Source organism: Leptonychotes weddellii, chromosome 12 (assembly GCF_054177405.1).
Source record: "Leptonychotes weddellii isolate Sample4059 chromosome 12, ASM5417740v2, whole genome shotgun sequence".
Lineage (NCBI taxonomy): Eukaryota > Metazoa > Chordata > Mammalia > Carnivora > Phocidae > Leptonychotes > Leptonychotes weddellii.
In genome coordinates this window covers 83,307,738-83,322,860 of record NC_138380.1, presented here as the reverse complement: position 1 = coordinate 83,322,860, position 15,123 = coordinate 83,307,738, and the positions used below count along the sequence as shown (strand labels likewise).

Sequence of the window (15,123 nt, the reverse complement as noted above, 5' to 3'; positions counted from 1 at the left end):
CTTTTATTTTCTCTCTTTATATAACCTGAGCTACTTTTTATTACTTCTTAGTTATTTTTAGGTTACCTCGAAACAAACTTTTGCAAGTTCTTCTTGTGACCCGCGGGCATTCATAAATAAGGAGCCAAGCTCGTTTGCTGCACGCTAAGAGCCCGTTGCCCTCATTTTCCAGTTCGGGTCTCTGTCAGCAGAGGTATTCTGTGACTACGCCGTCTCCTCTACAGAAAGGGCATTTTTTTATTTTAAGACAGCTGATGATGACGAAAATGGGGCAGAGAGCATTCACTCCCATTTCACAAAACCAGAATTCTCACTTCTTAACAGTGACAGTTAAAAAAAGGGGGGGGGGGCGACAAAAAATAAAATGAAACGCTGACCAACAAATAACAATTGGTCTTGGTTTGTAAAGTAATATGCATCAGCGCTCTAATGTAGTCTGGCCAAGGTCAAGTATAAGCCTGCAGATTACACGGGAAAGCATTAAAGGTAATCTACTCTATATTTACACTCAACCACCAAAAGTTGAATCTGATCCGCAGATCTGTTCTAATCAGCCTACTGATCTTTAAAACTAAATGACAGAATGAGTTTAATAACATTTCCGGCAACACTGAAAAGGTTTCATTCTCACGAGGACGCCGACTCTTCGAACAGAGTCAGAGGAAGAACTCCGTTTCCCCCACATACCCTTCTTTATCCTACTTCAAGTCCTATCTGGCACAAAAGAAGAGTCCAATCTTTGAGGTTCTAAAATATGATGGGATGGATATTAAGAGTGATCTGAGGACATTATAAACAGTGTCAAAGAGCTTCTGTTACGAGTCCCGGCCACCTTCCTGTACCTGTCTAACTCCTGCACCAGGTGAGGAAGGAAGCAGAGAGAGCTGACCGCTCACTAAGCACACGGTGCCAGGCGCGGCCAGGCGTTTGCAACGGCACAAGCAATTCACGGGGAAATGTCAAGTCCGGTGGATAAACCTGAACGTTTTAGCCGCAGATGCTTTAACACTAGAACAGATCATCACCGTGAGGCCCGGAACGAGGGAAGAAGAGCAACCCGCGCACGAAGCGCTACTGACCAGGAGCTAGGCTCGAGTTGCCCTGAGGTTTCAGCTGGGAGGCCGGCGGCATGACCTGCGGTGTGCTGGTCCTGCTGTCGTCCAGGCCGAGAGACAAGTCCTTTCTGGGGGCTTTCACTGTGGACACATCATCGGTCATGCCCATCTGCTTCTGCCTCCTTCGCTTTTTACTCCATAGCTCATGACAATCTTGCCATAAAGGAAGGCTGGAAGACAAAGTATCCAATTGTGTGCAATGTTACTTCTTAACAACACCCCGAAACTGCTAACAGTTACTACAGAGCACCAGAGCTGCCCCCCCTCCCGCCCCCACCCATCGTTCCTGAAGACTGCAGACACATGCTGGTGACTCCTCAATAAAAGTCATCCTTGACGCCCCCCCCTCCATCAGGGCTTCACCTTTACAGCCGGACTATTTTTCTGTGACTTCTGAAGAATCAGTAAATAATCATTTAGTAAAACTATGAACGAAGAACACAAGTTCATAAAAGTATGTTACTATCATCCTTGGTGCAACCTCTTAAAGCCAGTTCTCCTCACAGTACACCATACATTGAATAGGACATGGGGGGAAAGGCCAGAAATATGCCACTTGCAGAAAATGGAAACAGGATTAAAAAGTAGTAAAAGCTAGGAGATAACATCTTTGAAAAACTTTCTAGTACAAGCTTCTTACTTTTGTAATACCCTCTCTCATTTACTTCCATAATCAAGTGCTCTAAAATTAAACTATGCTACAGAGAAGTTTAAAAAATAGGTAATCCAGGCTCATGACTACCCATCAACACAGAGTTCTGAATAACTAGCAACTATCAAGATTACCCACGATTCTGAAACAGTTCTGCCTTAATGTGATTTCATAAAGCTGACAACACTGCTGAGTAACTTTTGCTTAAAGAAAGACATAAATGTTTGATTTATAAATGTTTTCTTCTTATCCTCATAAAAATTCCAATGGGAAGTTACTATTAGATCTATTTTAAAGATGAGAAAATTGAGGCTTGGAAAGGTTAATAAACTTGCCCAGAATAACTACGAATGCCCTTACACAGCCCCAACCTGGTCATACATCTGCCATCTTCAACCTGGAGAGGTTTCCCTCTAGGGAGGCTTTCCAATGGGGTACACCTGACACTGTTTTAAAAGAATTCACATCTCTCTACGTCCTCTTTCCTGGCATCGATCTTTGAGAATGGCCTGCACAGCAAGTTCGTTCACACCTCCTGTTTCACAGTTAGTCTCACCTCACGTTATAAAGTAAAGGCATATGCAACAATATGGTTGAATCTTACCAATATAATATTAAGTAAAAAAAGTCATTCCCAAAAGATTACAAACAGCATGACACCCTTTTATAAAATTAAAAACAACTAAAAATTTTCAATATAACTTTTTATGAGTACATATAGATGGCAACAAAAGTATATACAAAAGAAAACAGGGATGATGGTTACCTCAGGTGGAAGGAGGCAAGGGGGATAGGTCGTAGGGCAGGGGGTGGGGAGAGGGGATGATATGACTAACGTAGGTTATTTTCAAGGTTCTAGCTTTTATTTGGTAGGTTCATGGCTGCTTATTAACATCATTTAAAATAACTAATTAAGTAACTAAAAGAAAAAAAAGAGAGCCATGCATGGACCAATGATGAGTGACACAAGGATTATGATTAAACCAAGTCTATGCACCTGAGGTCCAAAAACAAAACAAAGGCATACCTCTCAGCCATCTTACTATGGTGCATTGCCTCAGCGTGTAAAAACCTCCTGGAGTAACAAACAAAGGTACAATTTGAAATATTGATATTGGGAAGCTTTAAGGCATCATAAACCCGCCAAAGACTTTCCTTTCTGTGTGTGTGTGTGTGTATGTATCATAGATGTGTGGCCTTCGCCCCTGGTGGGATATTCTGAATTCAGATATACTGCAGAGTAGGGAAACTGGGAGTGACTTCACCTCTTCCGCCCTGATGCTCTTTCGGGAGAGCCCCGGGAGAGGAAAGCAGGCAAAGAAACCACTAACAGGGGCTTTTGTTCCCTCCCACAATTTAAAGCCAAGAGATTCCTCTATGGATTATCTCAACACTCATCTCTAGGAAAGATAACCATTACCCAACAAATAGCTGAAATGTACAGGTTAGTGCTGCTGACTCTGGATACACCAGCAGGGTTTTCTAGGATGACCAAATTTTTATGTGCTTTTCTGCAGGTTCAAATACTGGCTCAGCCACTTATTGTGTCTCGTTAGGCAAGTAACTTGACCTCTGTGCCTCAGTTTCCTTATCTTTAAAAATGACATTAGCAATACAATCTGCTTCATGAGGTAGAGGTAATCTATGTTAACATATGTAAGCGCTGGACAGTGCCTCTCACAGAGCAGGCACTGTATTCATGTTTGATACCACTTATCATCATTCAACACGACGGTCTGAAACTACTTTCATCAAATCACATCATGAAATATTCCAATTACAGTTGATCACATTTTATCTTATAAATTTTCAGTGCTTTTCACTTGCTGTTAAGAAAAATAAAATTATAGGCTAGCTGTCACTCTAAGTCACTTTTTAGCAATATATGCTTTCTTTTCATTAAACACATGAGAAAAATTTGACACCACATCTAATACAATTGATGCAGTTGCTTTGGTTTTTTTGTCTTACTATCCCATTCTCATTTGATTATTCCGAAAAAAAATGATCACAAGAGTTTAATACATACACATATTTCCCAAAGGAATCCCATACCAATGCTTTTCTTCACAGTCCTCGCCTCATAATTTATCATTTTAACTACCCATTACATATTACAAAATAATGAGATGTTGTTTATATAATTTTTAATTTATATATTAAATCAATAGCATTATAATTTCAACCTGACTGCTTTAGTGATGTATCCCTAATTTATTACTGGATTACAGCCTGTTCACCAAAATGTGTATTAACGTCCCTATTTTTAATGGAGAAATGCAGTCAGGTGTGTTCTGATAAAAATTAAGTGAATTTAGGTGATGTGTTTGACAATATGGACACAGTTTCCAATTGGGTTACGTGGCAGACGTTTCCCATTCATTAAATGGGCTATATCTACAGTGCCAAAACATGTAATAAGAAAAACGATCTAACATATGGATTGGCAAAGTTGCACTGACATTACATGTTGACTTCCAAAACTTTTCTTAGTATACTGGATGAAACAAGTACTAACAAAAGAAAAAGTACTAAGTATAAAAAGTCATTTAGGGGCACCTGGATGGCTCAGTTGGTTAGGCGACCGACACTTGGGTTTAGGCTCAGGTCATGATCTCAGGGTTGTGAGATCGAGCCTCTTGTCGGGCACTGTGCTGGGTGTGGAGCCTGCTTAACGTTCTCTCTTTCCAGGATGCCTGGGTGGCTCAGTCAGTTAAACAGCTGTCTTCAACTCAGGTCATGATCCCGGGGTCCTGGGATCTCTCTCTCTCAAGTAAATAAAAATCTTAAAAAAAAAATCTCTCTCCCCCTCTTCCTCTCCCCAACCCCCCGCCCCTGGTTCGTGCGCCCTCCTCTAAAAAAAACAAAACAAAACAAAAAAACAAAACAAAAACAAGAAGTCATTTACTAAGTATTTAAAGCTTCTTTGGATTTTTTTCTCAAATTTTGAAAAAATAAATGATTAATTACTGGATAAAAAAATCTTTTCAAGTTACATGGTTTCCAATTCTTTACTATCAAGAAAATTAAAAGAGAAAGAATCTTAAAGTTGACATCTGAAAGGTCATAATAATTTCTGATGACAAATCATCATGTGATTTTTGCACATAATGTGGAAGGACGCAAAGAACTCAGAGATAAAACTATGACAAAAGTCTATCCGTTCGCAAAGGCTTATCTACAAGGGTACTTATAAAAATAAAAAATAAAATTACAATTAATGTGGGACTTTCTCATTCTAGAATAAGGAGTATTAACTGATAGATATTAAGATTACCTAGGGGGGAAAAAAAACAACCTATTTCGTTAGGTTGCATTTCCAACCAAATTTACATATGTGTGTGTGTGTGTGTGTATACTTCTTTTTTTTTTTTTTAAGCAGGCTCCACACCCAGCATGGAGCCTAACACAGGGCTTGAATTCATGACCCAGAGATCAAGACCTGAGCTGAGCTAAGATCAAAAGTTGGACACTTACCTGACTGAGCCACCCAGGCACCCATTTCTTTCCTTTTTTTAAAAGATTTTATTTATTTATTTGACAGAGAAAGACACAGCGAGAGAGGGAACACAAGCAGGGGGAGTGGGAGAGGGAGAAGCAGGCTTTCCCGCTGAGCAGGGAGCCCGATGCGGGGCTTGATCCCAGGACCCTGGGATTCATGACCTGAGCCGAAGGCAGATGCTTAACGACTGAGCCACCCAGGTGCCCCCTTTCTTTCCTTTTTTTAAAAAAATTTTAATTGAAGCATAGTTGACATATAATATTATATTAGTTTCAGGGGTACGACATAGTGATTCAACGATTTTCTTCCCTTTTTTAAACTTAAATACATACTAGTAATACTTGCAAAGACCACTTGATAAACAAGAAAAAAAGCTTTGTCTTTTCTAAGTGACTCTTGGTGAATATCAAAATGCTAAGATATTCTGATCTCACTGAAACATTTACAAGAGTGATGTAACTGCCCCACTTAAAAGTGTCGACACTTACCATACACTGAAATTTACATCTTTTGCAACTATTGCAACGCTTGATTTTAAAAAAGTTTAGATGTCAATGAAAAATGTGCTCGATACAGCTTTCACCAGAATTCCTTCATGTGGACCATTTAAACCAAGAGATTAACTTAGTATTACCAATAATGGGAGAAAAATGACCTTATATTCCTCCTGATAGGATGAAGCAGGAAGCACACCTCACTACCTAAGTAATATTCTCCACACACACACACACACACACACACACAAATGTTATTCTAATTTTGATCACAAGAAAGCAATTAAAGCTAGACTGTAGAAAGTTTTACAAAATAGCTAGCTTGAACCCTTCAAAAATGTCAAGGTCATAAAAGCCCTACCCAAAGAGGAATTAAAGACTGAAGAGACATTGCAACTAAATGAAACATGTGAGCTTTGAATGAATTCTTCATCCAAGACAAAACAAACAAACAAACAAAAAACCAGACTATAAAGGAAATTACTGGGACAACTGGAGAAATTTGAATATGGACTGTCTACTAGATATTGCAATGTTCAATTTCTTATGCTTTATAATGGTACTGTAGTTATAAAGTCCCAGTTCTTACAGATACATGATAAATTATTTGTAAGTGTTGTGTTACTCCCACTATATAATATTCAAACAGTTCAGGGGAGAAAAGCTTATATATATAGTGACAAAGCAGATGTTAATAACTATTGAATCTAGGTGAAGGATATACGAATGCTCATTGTACTATTCTTCCTATTTTTCTGTCGAGGTGAAATGTTTCCAAATCAAAAGTTGAAAAGAATTCTCTGAAGGGGTACTAGAGTCAAAGTTTCAAGACTGTCAATAAGCAAAACAAAAACAAAAACAAAAACCCACCATGAAACAATTCAACAGTGAATGATTCAGATCTTTCAACATATCAAATGATAGATCCTTTTTGTCTTTCAAACCATCCCATAATGGCAATTCATATATAGTTCAAGAAAAACTTAATAAAGCTGAATATGAAGGTCTCAGAAATAGAATAAGCCCAATCTAAGTGATAAGTGGAAGAGCCAGGATTTGAACTCCAAAGCCCATGTTTGTTCATTCACAATATGCTAATTTTATTACATGGAGACATTTTATTATAGAAATAGGCTTGCTTTTATGATGCTCATCAAAAATTTTTAAGTTACTAAGGAAATCCCTACAAAGTTTCTAGATCCTATCAAAAAGAACCAAATGGACTGCTTTGATCCCTCCCTTTCCCCCAAATCAATCCTAGAGATATTACAGGAGCCACAAGGGAATGAAGGTTCAAGAACCCAGCTAGTCTGACTCCCAAACTCTATACATTTTCTCTGAATCATACAATAAACTAATTCTACACTGGCTTTTGTTACTAATGCTCTTTTATCCAATGATAAGGACTTTCTATTGGCTAGTCTGCCAAGGAGTATTTGAGAACTGCTCTTTCTTACTGAACTAACTTGCTGGCTCCACCCCTCACTAGATTTGTATTCTTGGGCAAGTTTCTTAACCTCTTTGAGCCTGCTTCCTCCTCTGTAGAACAGTGACAATAATAATACCCACCTGATAGAATGGGACACATGAAAAATGCTTAGCACAGCACTCACTCAAATTTTTACCTATAGCAACTAGTAGCAGTATAAACAGTAGGCTTGGTAGAAGGAGTACTAGAATGATAAATTAGCAGCGGGAGTGTTTTCTTCGAGTTGAAATCTATTAATAAAATTAGAAAGAGGAAGGCTGCTTTTGCTAATCCTACGGGTAGCTGAACATGAAGCAAGGTTCTGCATTCTAGATGTGCAAATTATGTGTATTACTACTGTTCAATTTCTTTGGATTTATACTATTTCTTTTGACTTAACTAATCATGGAAGAGCTTCTGCTCATTTTATAGAGATGCTGTTAAAACTGTCCAGATGGGATCTAACATAATAAAAAGCCACTTACTCTGGTGGAGGCATTTTTGAGGGTTCCACGTCCCGGAGGAACTCGCACTGGAGAGCCTGTTCTGCAGTGCAGCGCTTACTAGGGTCCAAGGCGAGCATGTAATCAAATAAGTCTAGCGCGGCTGCAGGGATACTGGCATGAGAGAATGACAAAAGTCATACGTGGTCTTTGACAAATGCTTAATGCTTCTTTAAGCTCCTAACACTTTATAACATGTTTGCTCTACTTTATTCCAACAAATTCCAATTTTTCCTTTGAAGAAACAGTCATTTTTACATAATTTTGAGCTATTATTCTAAATAATTTGAAACTTGGCCAACAATGGTATATTTTATTACTCTGTTGGACATCTGCAACTATAACATATAATTAAGAGCTGAATAGAATAGCTTCCTGTAACAAAATAAAAACCTGAGCTCAAATAACATGAAAGTTGCTTCATTAAAATTTTAAATGGCATTCAAGTTCTGTCATGTAAGCTCCAAATGAAACACACAACCCTAAATCACCGATACCATAATCACAGTGAGATGGTAATTTGCATGTAGCAAAGGGAAACTCAAAATTAAAGGACACAGAAGAATTGTGATAGGTCTACCTTGGGTCAACAGAGGACAGAGTGACATTCAGAATTCTCAAGAAATAACTAAAAAAAAGGAAAAAAATTCAATGCGATATGGACACTTAAGCATCCCCTTCTTACAAAACAAATTCTTCTCTTAACTTTCGACGATATTGCTTCTTTGGTTTCATGGTGTTGAAATATGGTAGTTTGATAACATCGGGCCACACTGCAGGACATGGACTCCCACATATACGGCTAAACAACACACAAAAAGAGGTACATCAATATAAACTCTACAGAAAAAAATCATTCAGACAACTGCTATATAAAACATCACCTCATTCTTCAACACAAAAAGTTGGAGTCTTGATACAGTATGTAAGAAATTTCATTAAATATTTTAGCATCCCAACTTAATTACTTGTTTTAAGAAATCAATTTTTTTTCAGTGGATATTTCTAACACTCCAAACATTCCAATTCCTAAAAAGAAAACCTTCATATTTGCAAAATAAAGTCTTAAAACACAGGGAACCCTCCAAATATGCTGACCATATCTTGAACCAAGATAAAAAATTTTATGCCAATAAATTAAGGAACCAGAGTTTAGGTTTGTGTCTTTCTCTGGTCTTATAGGTACCTGTCATTACTTCTCATGAATAAGATGAAGTTTGTGAGAAGAGCATAAACGAATTCCCTACACCCAGGAAGGGAACTACACTGTCATGTCTGCTGCTCCATTCGATCAACAGGAGGACCCTCAAAGCAACGTTCTTGAAACACAGAAGTTCTTCAGCTTAAGTAGTGCCACTGATTTCAAGGTATTGAGAAATTTTAACTGCTTTACTCTCTGCTTATCTGTAGCTTGAAAACCCTATTTCTGTACTAACCAGGAAGTCCTTGTTACCGTAATTTGTAGAAGGCTATAACAGAGGCAACTCCAGCCGGTAAACATTTAAAAACTCACTTGGCAATACACAGATGAAAAACTTGTTAAATATGCTTAATGTGCGCATACTGAATCTCAAAAATAAACGTACATTGAACATAAAATCCTCAGCTGATCTTCATATGCGAAGAGGAAATGTCCATGCATCACTGACTAAAAATAAAAATGTTCTGTATGTAATAAATATAAATGCATGCACCAATGTGTATAAACAAGTGATGACTAACGTTGTCAGCCATCCTTTAGTTGAACTGTAGAACACTATCTCAGAAACACATATATTTACGTAAGATAACTGCTCATGTTTTTTAAGCTATGTCACTGAAATGTCCTTTTTTGGTTTCAATATAGTTTAGGATTTTTGGAAACACAAGCTTCTAAAAAGGTAGTAAGAGCCTATTCTTTGTACACGGCCAGTCTCTTCTTCCTCACAACTGGATTTTTACAATCTCCTCAAGGAAACAAGGCTGACCCTGGGAGGACGGTTCTACGATCTGGTCTCAAACTGCCTTCCTAGTCTCATTCCCCAGTTCATCTCTCCCCACGGACCAACCACACCCTTCCATGTCTGTGATCATATTCTCTCTCCCTAGATTCTAACTAGTGGAGAATCTTTTTCATTTCTCAAGATGCAGATCAAAAGTAATCTATTCAGTGCAGTCTTCTGTATCCCCATGGCCACTCAGAAGGGTCACTCTGCATTCTATTTGCTTCTTTTGACACTTTTTCATATTTCATGCTGCTTTGTATCTTGGTTTACCTGCCTGTTTCGCTTACTAAATTGATAGTTTAGGAACCGTGTCTCTCACTTTTGTGTACTTCTCCAAGTATATATATATAGATAATCCCAGGCAGACTGATGTGTTATTACAGAAGTATGAAATATATTGAAACTTTTTAAAATGAAGAATACTTTCAACTGCAGAGATACAAGAACATGTTCCATGTTATGGAAGAGGTGCAGAATTTTGGCTACAGCTCCAAGGATAAGTAAACAACAGACAGGTGAGAAGGAAGTAAGAGAAATGTTACTGGCAAAGAGAAGTGCATAGACAGAGGCATGGAAGTAGTCAAGTACAGACATGTGGGAGGAAGATGAAGGAAACAGGTGGAATTTAGGGCTCAGGGAGGGTTAGCTAAGAGCACAGAGAGGAGCCACACAATGTTTTAAAAGGCAACCTGCCTAACTATAATGAAGACAAACTTTGAAAACAAACTTTAAAACTGAATCCTGTCTGTGACACTGGTCAAACTGCATTGCTGAAGAATCTGTTTCTTCTTTTGTAAAAGAGAGATTCATTTTACTTCAGAGCTGTGAGATTAAATGAGCTGGCATCTGGCCCGTTCAGTAGCCCTTCAATAAAAGTAAGTTTCATTACCTCTTAGGTAAAGTTTCAGTTATTTTACTCTATGTGTTGTGGGAAGATAGTTGACTAACAGTTACCTAGCTGGTAGCAGCACACATGATGGAACAGACCTACGGAAGCAGGGAAAGTTCCTAGAAACTAGGGAAGCAGACAGGACAGCAATGGATGGTAACTGCATGTTAGCAAAAACTAGCCTGATGGCCAGCCAGTTATCTCAAAATCACTTACCGAAGAGGTCTTGAAATGCATCATATACTAAATCCCCAAATATCTGAGGCCTATTTCGGGAATGAATCAATTCTGATCTATGCACTTTGGTATCAATACCGTATGGTAGCTTTTGCTTTTTCCTTTTTACAAGGCCAACAGGACAAAGCCTTCTATCTAGCCATTCCTCTAATTATTCTCCTCAGAATTTTCCTAGGATGAATTGCAGAATCAATACTGTCACACTCCAAAACGTAAGAGAATCTGGATTCAACTGCTGCTCTGAATTTATAGATTTAGAAGGGATTGTTATCTTCAGGAGGCTTAATACTTCTCTCCCAGAAATATCCAATTTTTATATTTCCTTCAGTTTTGTATTTACGTTTCTTCAACTGGATCTTATATATTGCTTTTTATCAGTTTTATTTTTTGCTTTTTTGAATGTATTCTTACCCCTATTGTATTGCCTAAGCAGTAAATAGGGAAGTTTTGTTACAGAAAACATTTTACATATGACATCCAAAGTTTTAGATAGCCATCTGAGATCCTATGGCTCCTACCATAGTTTTAATAGTTCTTTCTTTGAGGCTTTCCAGGTTTATAATCTTATCACCTATAATCAGAATTCTTCTCTATTTTTTCCAAACATGCACACCTCTTTATCATGATATGGTATGTGGCAATTTCTAAACATTATTACAATGATAATGATGCCACATAATACTGGGTAGTTTTATTTCGTTTCTGACTTTAATGGGAGTACTTTCATTGTTTACAACTGGGAAGGATGATGATTTTTGGTTTGAGAACAACACATAATAATCACAGACACAGACACAAACTCACACGCATATCCTGTTAAGAATTAATTTATTCCTTTTTACTATGGGCTTTATTTTTGTGGCTTTAAAAATTTTTTTTTAAAGATTTTATTTATTTATTTGAGAGAGAGAGAATGAGAGAAAGAGAGCACATGAGAGGGGGGAGGGTCAGAGGGAGAAGCAGACTCCCTGCTGAGCAGGGAGCTGGATGTGGAACTCGATCCCGGGACTCCAGAATCATGACCTGAGCCGAAGGCAGTCGCTTAACCAACTGAGCCACCCAGGCACCCTATGGCTTTTAAATTTTTTAAAGGATACTTTAGTTTTGTTAGTTTTATTTTTAGAAACTATTATAATCATCATCTGCATTTTTCCCCCTGAGTAACTAATGTCATGAATCATATTAAGAGCTTTCCTAATACTCACGCTTACATTCAATAGAGGAATACTTCCTGGCCTTAGTACTAAGTATTATCATTTTAGTGTAATGCTGTATTCTACTTGTTCATTTAGATGTTGTGCATCAATATTCCTATGTGAGATTGGTATACAGGAGCAGTTCTCAAAAGTGGGGTTCACAGACTCTTCAGGGGTCTGGCAGATGAAAGGTGTAACTAAGACATTATTTGCCTTTTTCAGTGTGTTGATTTTGCACTGATGGTACAAAACCCATAGTGAGGAGAATGCCCAGCACCTTAGTATGATTCAGGGCAGTGGCACCAAACCGTCAGCAGTAAATACTCTTCACTACTATACCATCTCCCGGGGTGGGGGTGGGGGGGTAGGGGAGAGACACACCAGCCATTTCACTTAAGAATGTACTTGTTGAAACAGTAAAAATCGTTAATGTTATTAAACCCTAACACTATTTAGAAGAGTATGTATCTTCTTTATATTCTCAGTGATGAAACAGAAAATACTCATAAAGCACTTTTGCTGCTCAAGAAATTCTGACAGTTATCCTGAGAAGCATTTGAGCAATTATTTGAGCTGCAAGCAAGCTGAAGTAGCTGCGTTTTTTTCATGGACGGTCATTTTTACCTATATGAACAAGTAACACACTATGGTCATTCAGATTTGGGTATCTGCCAGACATTTTCTCACATGTGAACAAAGTCAGCTTGTTACTTCAAGGAAGACGATTGCGGTATTTATTTTCAATTATAAACTCCGAGCTTTCAGGAGAAAATTAGAATACTAGAAAGCTTGTATCTACGCCATGGACTTGACAGCTTCACAATGAATACCTATAGGCTTTCCTGATGAGATTAGTGGTGATAACCAAAATTATATAATGAAATGTTACATTTAGAAGACCTGCTAAAATAGGTGATCCACTATTTTCCATATTAGCCATGTTATAAAATTATCACAGATCCAGAGTGCAGGATAGACTAATGGATTTTAATATATTAGAATACAAAATATCTCCATGTTTTCAGACTGTACATTACAACTAACCCATAAAAAATTACCACTTATTTAGTGTAGTTTCAAAGAAGAATATGCACAATTATCTGAAAGACTACTGAAAACAGCGTATCACAGGGAGGAGAATCCAGATGTTACTTTATTAAGCCAGACATTAAAAGATATGTAAAAATGCAAAACAGTGCTACTCATTTCACCAACATTTATTTCAGTTTGGAAAATACAGACGTTTTATAATTAAACAATGTTAACATATTGTTTTAAAATAGTTATTTTCTTTCTCAGTTTTAATTTCTAGTACGATAAATATCAATAGATACAACTAGCATAAACAAAGCTCCTGGGATCTTTCATAATTTTTAAGGGTGTAGAGAAATTCTTACAGCAAAAAGCAACTCATAGGATTTTTTTATGCTACTGATCTATGAAGATATACATGCTTCATTATTTAAAAACTGGGAGCTTCCCTTCTTTACCTATATTCTAGAACAATCGAAGTCTAAGCCTTTAAAGTTCTAAAAATCTCACCTGTGTGATCATCTAGGCCTCAAGCTTTATGGGTGGGGGAGGGGGTGGAGGTTGGACAGAAGCAGAGTTCTTTTCATTCCAGTCTACTTCTAATTTTTTCCATGACTGTTAGGTGGTTTTTTATTTCATAAGCAATGTACACTGTGTGATATAAAGGTTCTTTCTGGCTGCTAGAAGGCTTAGGGTTAAAAGTGTGACCCTTATATTAAAAACATTTTTTTGCCCTCATTCATCCCATTCCGTCATCACCTGTTTTTCACTTTCTTTTGCCATCACTTTTAAACCCATGCTATTTCTATCAAAAAACCAGTAATTTGCCTAAAATAGTTTCTGGAACAAGGCTAAGTACAAATAACTTGACCACAGCTGTGTGAAACTTTTTAAGACAGATTCTGATAAGCATTCCCACCTTTTATTAGTTCATACATATTTTTGTACAATGCAGACTAGAACTCATCATTCCTGGGACTTTAGATTGGGGATAAATTCCAGCATTACTGCAAGTGGAGTGAGGGGAAGAAGTATGTAGGAAACTTACATTTATTTAACTCTTGTAACCCTAAGCATATGATTAGTCCTGTTTTACTCGTGAAGAAACAAACTGAGAGTGTTGTGGAACTTACCCTAAGTCCCAAGGGCAGGAAGTAGCTGAACTGGCATGACAACCCAGGGCTGCAAGATTCCAAAGCCCACCCTTTCAATGAATACACTCTGCTGCCTTCTTCCTATCAGGGAGACAGCTGTTTTCTTTTGTCAGAAACTTACTTTTTTCCTTCATGTTTTAAAAATACTTAATGCCACAGAATCAAAAGTGTGGCACCTTTTCATAGTATTATAAATATTTGGTATTTTACCAACAAAACAAAAACATTCTGAAATATATAAACTGGACTGTGAAATAGCCCTCTTCACAGCCCTCTCACAAATCCATGCTCACATAACAATTCCAGACTCTTTTGATGTGTTTGTTTTACCGAAATGGGATAAAACCAAACACAGCCTTCTATTAAACGGTTCATCATGAAATGATGTTGATTTTCTTTCTTTCTTTTCTTTATTTGACAGAGAGACACAGCGAGAGAGGGAACACAAGCAGGGGGAGTGGGAGGGGGAGAAGCAGGCTTCCCGCTGAGCAGGGAGCCCGATGCGGGGCTCAGGCTGGATCCCAGGACCCTGGGATCATGACCTGAGCCGAAGGCAGATGCTTAACGACTGAGCCACCCAGGAGCCCCCTGATGTTGCTTTTCTATGTCAACATCTCCAGATCTACCATTTCCTTTTCAATATCTATCGAGTATGTCACCAAGTGGATGGATTGAGCTTTCTTTTTTCCCCCCTATATGGTTCTAACCAACTTAACATGTTCATAAAATACTCTGAGTACACTCATGCCTCAGGATCTTTATTACTTTGTACTTCACTTCATTCAGATCCCTGCTCAAATGATACCTTCTGGGAGAAACTTTCCTGGACTCTCTATAACACTGCCTCCTATCATTTTCTATCCTCTTGCCCTTATCACCACCTGATACATTAATTT

At 37.9% G+C, this 15,123-nt stretch overlaps 1 protein-coding gene across 2 annotated transcripts in view; it reads right to left on the bottom strand.

The window, feature by feature from the left end:
* The window catches only part of CDK13 (cyclin dependent kinase 13), a 122,392-nt gene that overhangs the window by 3,516 nt on the left and 103,753 nt on the right, over positions 1 to 15,123 (bottom strand). For both annotated transcript variants that reach the window (XM_031031442.2, XM_081800763.1), the window contains exons 10-12: positions 8,420 to 8,536; positions 7,717 to 7,848; positions 1,080 to 1,285 (exon numbers count right to left, since the gene is read on the bottom strand). In XM_031031442.2, the coding sequence (XP_030887302.2) occupies positions 1,080 to 1,285; positions 7,717 to 7,848; positions 8,420 to 8,536 (455 nt within the window). The remainder of the gene's footprint in view (positions 1 to 1,079; positions 1,286 to 7,716; positions 7,849 to 8,419; positions 8,537 to 15,123) is intronic.